Here is a 17,027-nt window from a genome sequence, read left to right as displayed (position 1 = left end):
TTGGCATCATCCATTAGCTTCAGTAGAAACCATATATGCACGGTTTATATACAAAGATGGGTGAATCAACTCAGCTGAATTACAGCCTGTGAACCAGGCCAATCACAGTGCATCAAATGTAAAAAATATCCAATCAACAAGCATCAACTAATGTCACATGTCTATAGCCTGGTAAACGTAGTGCACAGCCCATGGCACATATTCTTCCAGGATTGTACTGAGGGAAAACATCTGTGGATGATCTTTGTGACTGACTATTAGTAGCCCAAGCATATGCACAGCTCATTTCATTAGGGTGTGCACCCAGGGAAATCTAGAGAGGGATACTGTGATGTTCATATTATGCCAAACAGTAATGCCCCCAATTCATATAATGCCACACAGTAGTGCCCCCCAATTCATATTACGCCACACAGTAGTGCCCTACAGTTCATATTACGCCACACAGTGGTGCCCCCCAGTTTATATTATGCTACACAGTGGTGCCCCCCAGTTTATATTATGCCACACAGTAGTGCCCCCAGTTTACATTATGCCACACGGTGGTGCCCCCAGTTCATATTATGCCACACAGTGGTGCCCATCAGTTTATATTATGCCACATAGTAGTGCCCCCAGTTTACATTATGCCACATAGTAGTGCCCCCAGTTTATATTATGCCACATAGTAGTGCCCCCCAGTTCATATTATGCCACACAGTGGTGCCCCCCAGTTTATATTATGTCACATAGTAGTGCCCCCAGTTTATATTATACCACACAGTAGTGCTCCCCAATTCACATTATGCCACACAGTGGTGTTCCCCAGTTCATATTATACCACACAGTGGTGCCCCCCAGTTTATATTATGTCACATAGTAGTGCCCCCAGTTTATATTATGCCACACAGTAGTGCCCCACCAGTTCACATTATGCCACACGGTGGTGCCCCCAGTTTATATTATGCCACACAGTAGTGCCCCCCCAGTTCACATTATGCCACATGGTGGTGCCCCCAGTTTATATTATGCCACATAGTAATGCCCCCCAGTTCATATTATGCCACACACTGAAAGGGAGGGTGCCGCTGTGCTGTTATGTTTTGGGAGTCACCGAGTGACTCACTCACTGACAGCTCATCTGAAAGTCGGTGACACCGAAGAGCACGAAGATGGCATTCGAAATTAGGGTATGTCTGGACACAGCTGGCACACCCTGTGCGCACACCTATGGGCATATGCTGAATACGTAAACTATGTAAGCAGTACTTAAGGGTTGCCCAATCTATCATTTCCCTTTGCTTTTCTTAGACATTTTACACCCTCACTACAACACACTGACCCCATGAAACAGATTAAGGAATGAGACTTAAACAAAGTGGATTTTATCTACTTACCAACCAAGCAAACCTGGGTTTTACACTGAGCTAATATATTCAGCTTCTTAGATGCGAATGTTTTTTGGTAACATCACATGCCTCAATTACATTTTGTAGAGCAAAGTTATTATAACACAATAAATGCTATATATATAATGGGGTATAGAGTGCCTATTTTTAGGAACGCTACTTTTTTTAGGAAAGGGAACACAACCATTTGCTCTCTGCAAAAAAACTTGAAAGTCTTTGAAACTGGGTAAGGCAGATAGGAAATCTTTTCGGAGTAACACGCATCTAATTTTGTGTGCCAATAGAAATTCTGGGGTGTCATATATCTCTATTTATTCATAAAAGTGTACAAAAGTGACACGTAAAATAAAATTAGTCCTGATGTCCTCTTATTCGTCTGACATTTAAAACATAAATGAGGCTCTAACAAGCAGTATTTTAGGAGAAAAAATGTTTTTCGTTAATTAAAGGATGGTCCAAACCTGCAAATAGGTATTGCTGTGAAATGTTGTAGAAGTAATTTGTAAGAGAGATTTGTGAGAATAGATGTCTACTGTGCAGATGATGTTTAGACAACTGCTGTCAGTGTCCTTTAGGCAGGATTGTTTGTTATTACAGTTACTGAACAGGTGCCGCACACCGGTCTGTCACCACTTACATACTGTTAGCCTGCATGCTTCCTCCCTTCTTAATAATATATCAGGCAGCTCACCAGAGACACCTACTTCTCAAGAGAGACATTGCTCTACATTCATCTACAGACAATAATCCATCTTATGTAGTACAGTGTAATATTCTATAATATTGTGATAGTGTTTATTTCTCTGCAGTGTTCCATCTTAATAAATTCCTAGCCTGCCAGTCCATGACTGACAAATCTAGTAACACTAGATATAAACATATGCAATATTAATGGTACAGTGTGATATTGATATATGCCAAATATTTTACTCTTCATCTCTCCTAAATGGAAATATTTGTATGTTTCTTATATATCTGTAGTGTAACAGAACTGGTGATATTGGGCCTGATTCATTAAGAGAAGTAAGTCAAAAAAATGAGTAAGTTTTCTCCTGGACAACCATGTTACAATACAAGGGGTGCAAATTAGTTTATTATTTTGCACATAAGGAATATACTGGCTGTTTTTTCATCTAGCACACAAATACTTGATAGCTTTATCTTTACACTTAAATTTAGAGTTGATCTAGGACATGCCCTATCACAACTATAAATCTGTCCTCACATTTTAAATTTACCTCCCCCTCCAATGCAACATGGTTTTGGCCAAGTGCAAAGTTACTCCTTTTTTTTTTGCTTTACTTTCCTTAATAAATCAGGCCCACTCTATGTTACTCCTTCAGAAGACCAATGATATGTTAATAACAAGGAAATATATATATTTAAAGAGAAAGAATTAACCAGCATATTAAATGTGGCATTATACTAAAAAAAAGTAAATATGTATCAGGTGATATTTGCTTTTGGTCAGTCAACATCTAAAGCAGCTCTTTCAGATTACTTCAAAAACATAATATGAAATGTCTTATACTACCAAGCTTGTCACAGGAAAGAGCTATATATATCATGTGTTTGTTAGATTGACTTGTTTATTATTCAGTGCACACGATACAGGTTGTACTTATGCAGGCAGACATGTTGGCCAATCTATTCTGAGAGACACTAAAAGGTACATAAAACCTAACAGAGAAGTACTCTCATATTTTCATTCATCTTGAAATATTTTACATTACTTTCCATTTCTTACACAGCTGAGTGCAAGTTGTTCTCCTCAGTTATTAGCCACTTCAGACAGCGACAAGCAGACTGTGCACACAGATATATCTCCCCCATGTTCACAGCTTTACCTCAGATATCTGCAGCTGTAAGCTACTGTCATATGTGAAAGGTTTTAGCTTCGGACAGAAAGGACCCTAGTGTGTGCGTGACTGTTTGTTATAGGACGTTAGACTACACGCTCCAACGGGGCAGGGACTGATGGGAGTGATTGCATGTTCTCTGTACAGCACTGTGTAATATGATTGGTGCTATATAAAGAAACTATAATAATAATACTTTAATTGCAATTCGTCCAGACCATAACTAGGGCCGTGTAAGAGGGGCAACAGCCTAGGCACAATGCTAAGGGGGCCTCAGGAAAGAGGTGTGAGGTTTTTACTAGTTACGGCTCTGCAACTTGTATTTTAAAGGGGTGTGGTTTAATGAACATTAACCGTCTTTAATTCAAGTTTTTTAACATTTAGTAGTTAACCATTTTAGTAAGCGGATGAAAGAAATTAAAAAAAAAACCAGTGTTTTTATTACAACTTTACAAACTGTTATTTGGTACACATTTACACACTTCACTGGTAAACTTTAATAGACATGAGGGGATGACAGATGAGAAACATGTTTGAGACGCTTCTACTGTGTTTACACTTCCCTTAAATGTGTAGCTGTGCTTTAAATTCTAATGAAAGTTTTAGATTGTCTATTAATAAAGAAAGCCTATAGAAGATCATTATATTTTCAAAGGAAATAATTTCAGTGAATTTACATTCGTTCAATTGAAGTCAAGGGTCATATGTAGATGCCTGTAGTTGGGAGAGGGGGTCTGGGGGAGAGTACAGGTAAATAGCACATCACTAACATAAATAGCCCAGGATGTGCCAGCATTTGTGTGTCTTGCATTATAATCTTTAATAATGTGGTGAAATCAGTGGCCGCTGGTATAGGCCAATTAGACTGTGCCTTTTAGCGCGACCTCGTCCTTTGCGTGATGGCCTTATCCTACGGCTCCTCTTGCAACCCTTTTAATAGATATTCACAAGCCTTTAAAAGGCCACACACGGAGTGATCAAGTTTGACAATTTCTACATCATTGACCAAGTTATTTCATCAGCAAGCTTCCTGTGTGACTAAATTGGCCAGATTCCTCATACTGACATTCAGATTTCCCATCACTCTCCAGCTATTAAACAACCACATCTTATAGTCACTCTCTCAGTTGATGTTATCGGCAGACAGCACTGACTAGTCCCCATGTGACCCAGTTATACGACTTAATGTCAAAACAGCTAAATCTGTTTTATTTAGCCCAAAATGTGTGTGGTCAAATTGGAAACAGACCTAATTGTTCTATGATTGGGCTGAGAAAATGGATCTGAATGTGTGTGACTACCAGTAATGAAATGTAAAAGAAACTGACCTGAAAGGAGATTTCTTGACAAGAGTCTGCCCCTTGTGGAAGGCATCAGAAGTACACTTCCTGATCTCGGCTTCAACTTCCTTTTGCTTGGCTGACAATTCAGGCAAACTTATATTATGCATCTTCAGGTGTTTCAGGTAAGTCTCAATGCCACCTAGTTTGTCAAAAGCCTGTAAAATATATTTTAATATTGAACAACCATTATCAAAAGTAAATCTTCATAACCCATAACCACTTCAGCACAATACTATACTGTTGAGTAATATAATGTCATTGGAGAGCTCCCCATTTTCTTCCCTTCTTCATCCCACCTTCTTTCCATTGCGCTTCTAATACTTCCCCATTTAGTTGCTTGATGTTTTATCTTTAAAAGATAATATGGGCAGCTGGCTAAGTGGTTAGCACTTCTGCCTTACAGCACTGGGGTCATGAGTTCAATTCCCGGCCATTGCCTTATCTGTGAGGAGTTTGTATGTTCTCCCCGTGTCTGCGTGGGTTTCCTCCAGGTGCTGCGGTTTCCTTCCACACTCCTACTGGTAGGTTAATTGGCTGCTAACAAAATTGACCCTACTCTTTCTATCTCTGTGTGTGTGTGTGTGTGTGTGTGTTAGAGAATTTAGACTGTAAGCTTCAATGGGGCAGGGACTGATGTGAGTGAGTCCTCTGTACAGCGCTGCGGAATTAGTGGCGCTATATAAATAAATGGTAATAATAATAACATGAACAAAAAACTCCATTTGTTTCAATAATGAAGCGCAGGGGCATTTTGTTTTCCTGTAATGAACCTAACCTTCCAAAAATATATGTGTTATATTTAAAATCCTTATTACGGACCACTGTAGTGACAGCGTCTTTCGTTTTAAGAGAAGTCATATAAGACCGCCATCTTCTGTCCATTCCAGGCAAGTACATGCATTTTTATCATTCAGTCTTCCACTGTGTGTGCTTATATCTATACAGTATGTGTGTGTGCATGTGTGTTTATATACATACTATAAAAATTATTAGACTTTATATACTTATAGATAGCATTTTTCTTTATTGCTAGAGGAAACTCTATTGAGGTAGGGATTCTTAACCAGGACAGCAGTTGATGGGATGCTCTCCCTCATTTAGAACACGTTACACATTGCAACCAATACCATCACCAAAAGATTGAAGATCACATGTAATTTCTACAAGTTATGATGATTGCTAAATGTTTTTAAGCAACATTTTGCTGCAACTGTATTTGGTAACTACAAATAGAACCTATGCATATTTCACAGTAGTGTAGCCTAACCTATATTCATCAATCATCAACATTTATCTATATAGCCCCAGCAAAGTCTGTATCCCTTTACATTTGGGAACAAACATTAATAAAACAATACCGGGTAATACATACAGACAGAGAGGTAAGAGAACCCTGCTCGCAAGATTACTTACAACTTATATTCATGATTTTGTCAAAGTGATGGATACCTTTATACAAAGGAATAACACAAAGGGGGTTATGTTGGAACAGATTAGCTTAATATTACTCCATTGTATTTCACAATTTCTTTACTTTTTTGTAAGGTCTGTGTTGTAAATAGTGAGGCACTAACATATAGTGTAATGAACCAACTTTGAATTCTAACTTACAAATTGTAAGGAAGCTCCACCTTTAAATAATTATATTTCCTGTGTGTATTTATGTGTATCCCTTAGATATGACAACAGGTAATGTCAGGTGTGTGCTTTGGATACAATGGTATCTAAATGTCAGACACAAAAATTCTGCTTGGACAATGCAGTTATTTGAAGGTGGAATTCCCCTTTACAAATTAGGCTGGAGTTGCCTAAATGATCTTATTTGTAGTTTAGTTCCTAGTTTCACCTCATACCAAACCAAACCCTAAATTTGGGGTATCTCTAATTATAAATTATAAAATAATTTTTCTGCAAATATGTATACACAAAACGGATAAACACATTTGTACAAAAAGAATTGCACTTTTAAAAATTAACTTTAATGCCTTTAAAAGCGAGCTGCAGCTTTAAACCTGTTGTAGAATTCCTAACGCTGCATAGGCTAGGTTCTCAGTGATGGGACATGCTGAGATCTGTAGTCCCACAAGAGTGGGTGTATTGCAGAATGCCCTAAACCTGTGGTAGGTAGATACATGCATTTTTATATTTTCGATTGGAATACCTTTGCAAGTAAAAATATAATATATAGGTTATACTTTTAATAGTGAACTATGGTGAAAATGTTTGCAAGTTGTCCAGGCTTTAAGGCCTCTTTGCCTGGTGGATTAACAGACGACGGGGCCAAGGAGATTGAAAATGTTTCCACTGTAGTTATCTTTTATATGTATTGCCTTTACAGTTACGTTTGCTGTTTATATTTGCGAAAGCACCACCCATTACATTAATTTTTTATATTGAGTTTTATATTATTTTATAAAACTCTTATGAAAATGTTATGTTTTTAGCATCTATAAAAGCGTTTCCATTAGTAGAACTTCCTTCTATACATCATTTGAATAGTCCCTGTTTATTTACCTTGTTAACACATTTAAAAAAGGCATTGGCTTCCTGTAAAATAGTTTGTCTCCGATCCATCAGTTCCCAGAACTCAGCATGGAGAGTGTTCAATTGTTGATTTGAGTTGTTTAGTTTCTCTCTATCTGCACAGTCCCTCGCTGCAGCAATCCGCTGAGCCTCTGTATTTAGCTTTTCAATGGCCACATTCCAATCCTAGAAAAATATGTACAAAAATAGATGGCAAATTAAATCATACCAGTATTATCAACAAGAAAGTGTGTTATCAGGCAGCTAGCAATTCATTTCTACATTTAGGAGTCAGAGAGATCACAGGAGGAGTCAGATAAGGGGAGGAGTCACAGAGATCACAGGAGGAGTCCGATAAGGGGAGGAGCCACAGAGATCCCAGGAGGAGTCCGATAAGGGGAGGAGTCCGATAAGGGGAGGAGTCACAGAGATCACAGGAGGAGTCAGTTAAGGGGAGGAGTCACAGAGATTACAGGAGGAGTCAGATGTGTGTGTTAAAGAATTTAGACTGTAAGCTCCAATGGGGCAGGGACTGATGTGAATGAGTTCTCTGTACAGCGCTGCAGAATTAGTGGCTCTATATAAATAAATGATGATAATGATGATTTATTGTATAATGTTGGAATGAAATCTAAGTTTAAATTACCGCACCTTGCTCTCAAAAATAACACGGCTGATTGAATTCTCCCCTCAGAACGCTATAATTTTGCTGGGAAAAATTCTCCATAAACATTTTGATAATGTTTAAAAGGATGTTTTTATATTCATAAATATATACAAAAATATGCATATGTTTAAAATCTGGACTGAAGTACAACTAATTTTAATTTACCAGTAAAGTATAGTTCACATATTTGCTGAGCTGAATATCTTCAACTTATTTTAAGATTGTTCCCATGTTGAGTCAGTAATAGCCTAATTATGGCTGGTGTCACACGAGATGTTTTCAATCAGTAGGAACACAGCCAGGAAAAAAAGCTCTTCAATATTTCACACACGCTGAGAGAAAAAAACACTGTCTGGAAAGCTGTACATAATATGTAAGCAGTTTCCGATGAGCAGTTTAATCGCTCCAGTGACAGGTGCAGGAGAAGTAATATAGATTTCTATGAATAACTTACAGCAGTTTTGCTGCTACTGATTAAATAAAAGTTATATTTTAAGGAACCCCTCTGGGAGTCCCCCTACTTTTACTATAGGGAATCAGTCCATACTCAGTTGTACCAAATATGAAATAAGCTTAGATCTCAGTGTTGTTTTAAATGCTGTGTCCGTGCAGAAAATCTTTTTGTGACATAATCTGGGAAACATTAAAACATTAACAGATTTTAATAGGGAGACATTCCCCACAGCAGAAATGCTAGAATGTTTCTGTTACCAACTAGTATGACATCACAAAACAGGCAGAGGGGGGTGTAATCCTTACTTAAGGAATATGTAAATATATAAATATATGTCCTTTTGGACCATGGCACTCCCAGAAGCCCCTGGTTAATAGCACAATAGAGCCAAAGATATAGAGCCATATATCTAACTAGCATACATTCCTTTATTGAAAGCCTGCAATGCTGCTCAGTCAATATCCTGGTGCTTAAAGTGTACACAGCAGTGCAAAGCAATAGAGCACTCAGTTGCAGACACCACTGCATGTACTGTATATATTAATGGGGGTAGGGGAAGCAAACGTGTAACACCCTTTGAAAAGCACAGGTAGCGCCAGATATGTAGCCATTTATTAAACTTGCATACTGCCGTTATAAGCTTATCTCTCATCGTTACAAGAATCAGAACAGTCACTTCCACATTTTGTGACACATCCAGCCTTTAAGACCTGCAACTGGAGTTTTCCACTTTCTGAGGTAACAAAGAATGGAGGCTGATCATGACATGACTTTAGCGCCACCTACTCAAACTTTATAGGGGAATGAGTATTTATATGCATACATAAACCAATGTAATAAAAACATAAAAAACATACAAATTTGACACATTCAATAAATATCATCAATATATCTTTGCTCCCATGAGACACAAAGGAGCGGTATTTTATAAGAAAAAAGGAAACATTGTAATAAAGTAGGTCATCTGTGGGTGAGAGTGTGCAGGACTTCAAAGTGATATTTTACTTTATGGCAATTCTGCAAAATATTGTGCAACCGGTCTATGCGCAACCGGTCTATGCGCAACCGGTCTATGCGCAACCGGTCTACGCGGATGCACATCAGAAAGCAGAAAGAAGTTTGCATCTGTGTATGTGATGTGCCTTTACATTTGTTTTTACTATTCCTAAATCTTCCTCTATATCTTTTCGCTAATACACACAAGAAAGATAGGGAAGAGGAAGAGCGAAACAGGAACAAAACAAACAAGCAAAAAATCTTTTGCTCCTGGGCAGAAGTTGGACGGAACTTAAACCTGAAAACAATAAGCAACTCAGACACTACATACGTCTTAAAAAAAACATAATTCTTTGTCAATAGTGTCAAAAAGTCTTACAAAATGCTGCAAATGTCAGAAAACCAAAGTCTGCCATTACTAAACTCTACGGCATGTAATAATCAGTGTAGTTACACCTGCTCTTTCCTCAGGTTTCACCATTATCTCCTCTTATCTCAGCGGTATTCTCTCACAATGGAGCTTTATGATGTGCGTTACCACTGGGAATGAGCTCATTTGTCTGATAAGGTATTTGGAAGTGTCTAATGTCTGCAGTAAAGCGGCAGTCACACAGACATAATATTATTTCTTGTTGGTAGCTCTGGCGGAGGCTGTAACGTTTCACTTTGCAGCTCCCCAGGATATGTTGGCTCAGAGCTTTTCCATGGAAAGGAAATATGTGCTCCCAAATTATAATTAGCTACAATTTAGGACCTATTCGACAAAAGCTACATTTGCTTCTACGAAAGAAGATCATTAGCTACCTGTTTGTTATTCCGTAGGTATTAATAAAAAGAATCTAAACCTTGTCTGCATTAAGTGCACGCCCCATTCTGTCCCCAGAAAATGAACCTGCTCACACTTTATCCGGAGAGCAGATATGACGTAGGGGAATGAGTGAAAACTGCACTTCAAAATCCATCCTTTAGGACGCCATTTATTACATTTAAACTCTCCCATTTCCTCTGAAAATGAATATTGGTTTAGCATTTTTTATATCTTAAATAAATCACGAGAGTGACTGGATTTATTTACATGTCACTTTGTGTGTTTTTGTGTTTTTACCACACTAAGGGGCATATTCAATTGTTGGCATTATAGCCAAAAATCTCGCGGTGCGCACTATTACCGGCATTACAGTAATAGTGCGGTATTACACTACTTTTCTCGCTGGATTTCAGCTCGTGGCTCAGGGAGCTGCGAGCTGAAATCCAGCTTACCATTACCGTAATACCGGTAATAGTTTTTCCGTGGCAGAAAACGCAGAGAATTGAATATGCCCCTAAGTACACTAATCGTACTGCACTTCCTGTATAACATGCGCCTGGAAAGGAGCCCTGTTCAATGTATAGACTGAGGCTTGGTTTCCACTAACTCTGAGGATGTGTAAAACTCAAGTCCTCCTGCAGGGAGGATCATGTCCTAAAGGACTTCATCCTAAATACACCTCCTGCACTATTTGGGGGAGATTCAATTGCTGTGGGCACACTGCCGGCAATTATGGTAGGAATCTCTGCACAGCTTTCGGTGCGAGGAAAAATAAGCGGAGATTCCAGCCAGAGGTGTCTCTGCGGAAGGAATGGAATCCCTGATGCTTCCAGTTACTCCCATCAGAGGATGCTACATGTTGCACAGGAGAAGGCACAGCCAAGTGCAAAAATCTATGGGCACAGGTGCATGCATGCCAACACAGGAGTAAATAGTGTATAGTCTGCAGAAGATACGTGTTTCATACTTATAACGTAAAAAAAAATATTTTATAGTGTACAAGGCAGCACCTGCATCCAACAAGACAGGGTAAGGGATGGTCAGACATCACAATGATGTACACAGCCGCCCACAGACACATTCCAATAAGTATTAAACATCATAGATTTAGAAGGCACCACAATATTAAGTATTATTTTACAATGGGGAAATTAAGCATAATAGCAAGAGTTAACAAATATAACAAGAAAAAGTATAGAACTGTCAGACTACGTCCATGCACTCACCGGAACAGATGCATTCCTTTTCTAAGTTGAAGAGCCTCCATTGCTCTGCAACAGGACGCACCTTCCACTCTGGAGATTGGAGAATCTTTATGCTAAGCAACAGAGACGCTTCTTCCTCCCGATCTCCATGCGCCCCATTCCTAGCAATGAGACGTTTTCTGGCAGACGGCACTGGGGTCATAAGTTCAATTCCCGACCATGGTCGTATCTGTAAGGAGTTTGTATGTTCTCCCCGTGTTTGTGTGGGTTTCCTCCCGGTCCTCTGGTTTCCTCCCACACTCCAAAAACATACTGGTAGGTTAATTGGCTGCTAACCAATTGACCCTAGTCTGTCTGTCTGTGTCTGTGTCTATATTAGGGAATTTAGACTGTAAGCTCCAATGGGGCAGGGACTGATGTGAGTGAGTACTCTGTACAGCGCTGCGGAATTAGTAGCGCTATATAAATAAATGGTAATAATAATAATAATTCCAGGTCACCAGCGTGACAAGAACATAAATAAGCATTATTAAGGATATACAAGAAACATACTGCAAAAATAAAAAATAAGCACTACAAATAAAATGCACTAGTACAAGCAAAGTACAGAACAAACAAAAATCATATTACAGAGCACACAAGTGCCTACAGGCATATATATATATATATATATATATATATATATATATATATATATATATATATATATATACACACACAGTAATTACTCATACACACTTGCCCTCAGATGTATACAGATTCACATATATCCAAAAATTTATGTAAAAAGAGTTACAAATACAGTTCACTTACACAGAGTACAATATATTTTTATATATGGACTATTCTTCAGCACTACTATCAAAACAGCTACATCAAGTTAATCTGTACTGATTTGAATCTACACATTTCTTTATATTCCCAAATTGGAATTCCTGCTGTATTTTAGTATTGCTCCAAACATATGGCTGTACATCAAAGTATTCATTTACTTTTCAGATTTAAAAGCACTGTACTTTGGGAAATAACTGGGTTGCTTTTACAGATAGTTAGACAAATTTGTATCTTGCTAAATATCTCATATAGCATGGACCTTAAACAGTGGAGTGGTTGTAGAATAACTAACATGTCTGCTCTAATCCACAGGAAACCCTGTAGATTACAATCACCCAGAGAAATGTTGTTGGTTTCTCTGACATAACATTTTGGATTTTGATTTTGTTTATCTCTTTAAATAGTAATTGCTCTTTAGGTGTATTCCGTAAACCATAATGCACTACCGCTGATCAGTTCCATGAAGTCACAGTGCGAAGATGCAAATCATGGGTGGGTTCAGCCCACCACCAGTCTGACTGGTTTGGCTTCAGGGAGATTGACAAATTCTCAAGAGTCTGGGAGATCTTCCACTATTTCAGATGTCAGCAGGTATGCTCTTATGTCTCCCAACATATTTAAAGTTTCCTCAGTGGGATCAAGAAGCGTTACTGTATAGTGATAACGGAGAATCAGCTTCAGGTAGGTTGTAGATGAAACTTTAATATAAAAGGTTCCTAGATTCTGCTGCTGCTCCAATCTTGTATTGTGTAGGACCCAGTACTTTTGCACCCTCCAAAAGTCTATTGGATAATCAGACCCTGACTAGCAGACAGGTGTTACAGTCTGATTATCCAATAGACTTTTGGAGGGGGCAAAATTTTTTTGGGGGAAAAATTGTGACAGGGAGAGGTATAAACTGAAATTCATTCATTTTAAAATGTAAGAAATTCATTTTTCTCCAAAGTAGTAGTCGGATTTTAAGTTAAGGACAAGTTCATTGTTACTTACCATGTATTAGCCTGGCGTAAACGGTGTGGGGGTGCCATGAGCGTATTAGTCTTGGGTGGCCAGAACCCTTAATCAGGCCCTGCTAGTAGAGATTTTTTAGTGTATGCTATGGACAGCTCTGAAAAGAGGATGATCTCTTATAGATAAAGTGCAGGATAAAACAACAATAAATGTACAATAATCTTTATAGTCCATATGGGCGGATGATGCCGCTTGCAGTTGGAACGTAGCTCACTGAAGGTGACCATATATTTCTCCTAATTGCAGACTGGCTGATTCATCATCATTTTATTTGTCTATATGCTGTTTTGTCATAAATCATTATCATCATTTATTTATATAGCATTAAATTACACAGCGCTGTACAGAGAATATATGTTTTTGGAGAGTGGGAGGAAACTGGAGCACCCAGAGGAAACCCAAGCAAACTTGGGGAGAACATATAAACTCCACACAGATAAGGACATAGTCAGGAATTGAACTCATGACCCCAGTGCTGTGAGGCAGAAATGCTAACCACTGTGCTACAGATATATTGCAGATGACATTTATCGCTTTGTATCTATTAAAGACGCCACTTACACTTGATCTATTGGAAGTTCTTTACTTCCTGCTTATTCCTAGCAACTTTCCTAGGACTATAGATACAACCATCCTATGTCTTATATATTTATTTTACTGCAACATTTATAAAGCATTAAAGTAAAAACAAGTCCATGCATTAGGAACATGTTGTTGACAAACAGTTGTCATTTGACAAACACTATGTAATCCATGTTATTATATCTCTGTGATTTCCGTTTGGTATTATCCAGGTCTCTTTTTAACTTGTTCTCTAGATTTGTAATGAACATTTAATTGCTGAACTTACAATGTATGTTTATATAGGTTTAGTCTATTTTAATTTCTGTAATGTAGACCTTTTTCTATGGGGTTGTTTTGCCTGTTTTGTTGTTCAATGAAATTTCAATAAAAATATGTGATTAAAAGAAGTATTGCTTATAAATGGGCACGTATTTTTGTCATTTGTCAAAAACAACTAAGGAGGGGAAGGGAATGCAAGACATTCATTATTACTAGGTCAATGGTTAGAGAAAATTGCAACTGCATTGTAAGTTTTTAGTACAATGCACTATAATTACAATAAACATCCACAATAATTAATAGCAAGAACATGCACTATTACGAAATACATAAGAAAGCCACTAGATGGCACTACTGACACAGTCTGGAAGTAAATAACACATAAATAGCAAACAGGCAACAATCAATTGTATTTAGCCCTTAGCAATCAGCCACTGCAATGGTATTACATTCATAGTTTTATTGATGTAAAAAAAAAAAAAGGTCATGTACCACCAAATGGTTTAGGACTCCTTGTATAATGTTATATAGTGTGCCACTCATTATGAGATTGCTTTCATTAAACTCCTGCCATTATTTATTTATATATTTTTATGGTAAGTTTTCTCATTTCACAATGGAAATTAAACACATTAAATCATAATGCAAGTTGCGTTAAAAGAGCACAGAACATGAGCGCAGTTCCGACTGTATTCAAATCCAAACGGATCAATAGATACATTCAATGTAAATCTAGGTGTAAGTACGCTCTGCCTAGATGTTACTTGTTGTCATGTCAACAGACAGAACAACGTGCAGTATATGCACAACCATATGTACAATATAAGGACACATCAGAATGCAAGCAAAAAAAAATTATATTCTAAAATAAATGAACAACTCTAAACAGTATAAATCATTAATAAAAAGATGTCTGGATTAAAAAAAAATTTTTTTTATAATATTTTATAATTTTTTATTACATTAAATACTATCAGCCAAGATGTTCTTAATGCGTACTGTACATACAATGTGTTCTGTGGTCTAATTTATTGCATACGCATGTTGTGTGCTAGCTACTGGAACGCATATGTGTACTTTTCCAAATAAATACTATGACGTGCCAGTCAGCACTGTAAATGGACCACTAGGAGTAGCCTCAATAATGTACTGTAGAATTCACAAAACTAATAAGTTATATGTGGGAGCCCCAGGACCTGCGCCAATGACTTGCACTGTTATTACAGGCACTAGGTCGACGATGTGCAACCTTCAGCCTCCAAGTCATTTCTCAAATATAACCATACTTGCCAACTCTCCCGGAATGTCCGGGAGACTCCCGCATTTCGGGTGAGTCTCACGGACTCCCGGGAGAGTATGGCAATCTCCCACATTTAGCCACTTCCTAGTGAAATGTGCAGAATTAGGTCCAATATGCTGCGATTCTCCGGGAATCACGGCATTTGGCCCGCTGTAAAATGACGCGTTTGCGTCATTACGTCACGCCCACCTCCCTCGGGAGGCTCCCGGACGCCAAGTTCAAAAGTTGGTAAGTATGAATATAACTCCAAAGCTGCTCAATGTTATTGAACTAGGCATCATATAATATGTAGTTCATCATTAGCCATAGTGTAGGACACTGACCAACAAGTCACAAAGTATCAGTATAGGTATTCAATTATAAGTAGCAGCATACTGGTATACGAACGTGTTCACCATGATTGAGTGGGGCATACCTGTATATATGGACATTTATATATAATAACATTGTGACCTTACCTTGGCATTAAGTATAAGTTGTTGGTGTTTGTGAAGTAGCTCCTCGTTTTCTGTCAGTGATGCACCTAGCTGGACATCGGTCAGATATAAATCTATATGCTTTCTCAGCCAGCAAGTAGCCTATGGGCAAAATAAATACATCATTATTAGCCAGTATTATCAAAGCAGTGTGCATCCTCACTGTTACACGGAGCAGTAGAATAAGTGACTAATAATACATATAGATTATACCCATAACAAAGTGTAAAGAGGGCCCTGCTTGTGGGAGCTTACAGTAACAAGTACGGATTCTCATCCTATGGGTCAGGAGCTGTAAACGTGGCACGGAGATCTATGGGGACAGCGGTACTAAGCACTGAGTTAGTGAACGCCAGAGAAATCTATAATTAAAGTCTATGCCTTAAAGAACTCGCCTCTCTGGATCAGGCGCGGGCTGGCAAATGTCAGCACAGGGGGGCGCAGAGGCGGCCGCATCACATGACACGCGATGCGGCCGCGTCATTGATGACTCGGCCGCATTGCGTATGATGTGATGCGGCCCCCTGTAATATTCAAGAAATATGGCATCCACGGGGGGCAGCCAGCCCAAAAAGCGGCTAGACTGATCGGCCCGGGGGGGGGGGGGGGGCGATGCCCCCGCCCCTGCTCTGGATCCATCGCCGCGTCCCGTCGCGCATGCGCAGTACCCAAACAGGAACCGCTTTAATTTTAGTTACTTTAGGAAGGGGATTCACCTGGGCTCGTCAATAAGCGCTGACTTGGTAAATACAAGTGGCAGCACATTGTGTATCACTGTGGCATGCAGCCATACGAAACGATACTTAATAAGTATTTTTGTCCTGGCCTAAATACTTATTACGTATTATTATTTTAACCCGACCACTTAAAAAATGTGCAATTATTTTGGCCTTGAAAAAATTATGGAGACCCTAAGGGTGCGTCGAACTGAGAAAAATTGGGAAACACTGTGTTGTGGTGTTGAAAAATAAAATATAAAACCAATGTGTTGTGAAATAGTGACTGTAAGATTAAAATTCTCACATGTGACAATATGACAATATGAATGTAATAATTAGCTTTTTTTAAAAAAAAAAAACAACTGGCACTTCTGTGGCTAAGGATAAATTCTGACTGAAAACAAAGCGATGGAGAAGTCTCTCAAGTCTCCATCTTGGCAGCTTGTACTGGACATGGCATGCTCTGCAAGCACTTACTCCAAGCTCTTAGACTGAGTAACAGCTGTTCTGCAGCATAATGGCATTTACAAAATCTCTGATCTTTGATCCTGTGTTACCTGATGCAGCTATGTGACACTGAACTCATTAAAGTGAACATGTC

At 38.5% G+C, this 17,027-nt stretch overlaps 1 protein-coding gene across 2 annotated transcripts in view; it reads right to left on the bottom strand.

The window, feature by feature from the left end:
- Nucleotides 1-17,027, bottom strand: part of CCDC141 (coiled-coil domain containing 141) — a 125,616-nt gene that overhangs the window by 60,707 nt on the left and 47,882 nt on the right. For both annotated transcript variants that reach the window (XM_075180514.1, XM_075180513.1), the window contains exons 6-8: nt 15,690-15,809; nt 7,105-7,299; nt 4,576-4,745 (exon numbers count right to left, since the gene is read on the bottom strand). In XM_075180514.1, the coding sequence (XP_075036615.1) occupies nt 4,576-4,745; nt 7,105-7,299; nt 15,690-15,809 (485 nt within the window). The remainder of the gene's footprint in view (nt 1-4,575; nt 4,746-7,104; nt 7,300-15,689; nt 15,810-17,027) is intronic.

The sequence above is a fragment of the Mixophyes fleayi genome, chromosome 7 (genome assembly GCF_038048845.1).
Source record: "Mixophyes fleayi isolate aMixFle1 chromosome 7, aMixFle1.hap1, whole genome shotgun sequence".
Classification (NCBI taxonomy): domain Eukaryota; kingdom Metazoa; phylum Chordata; class Amphibia; order Anura; family Limnodynastidae; genus Mixophyes; species Mixophyes fleayi.
Note: the sequence above shows the minus strand (reverse complement) of the source record. Positions and strands in the feature narration are given on the sequence as shown.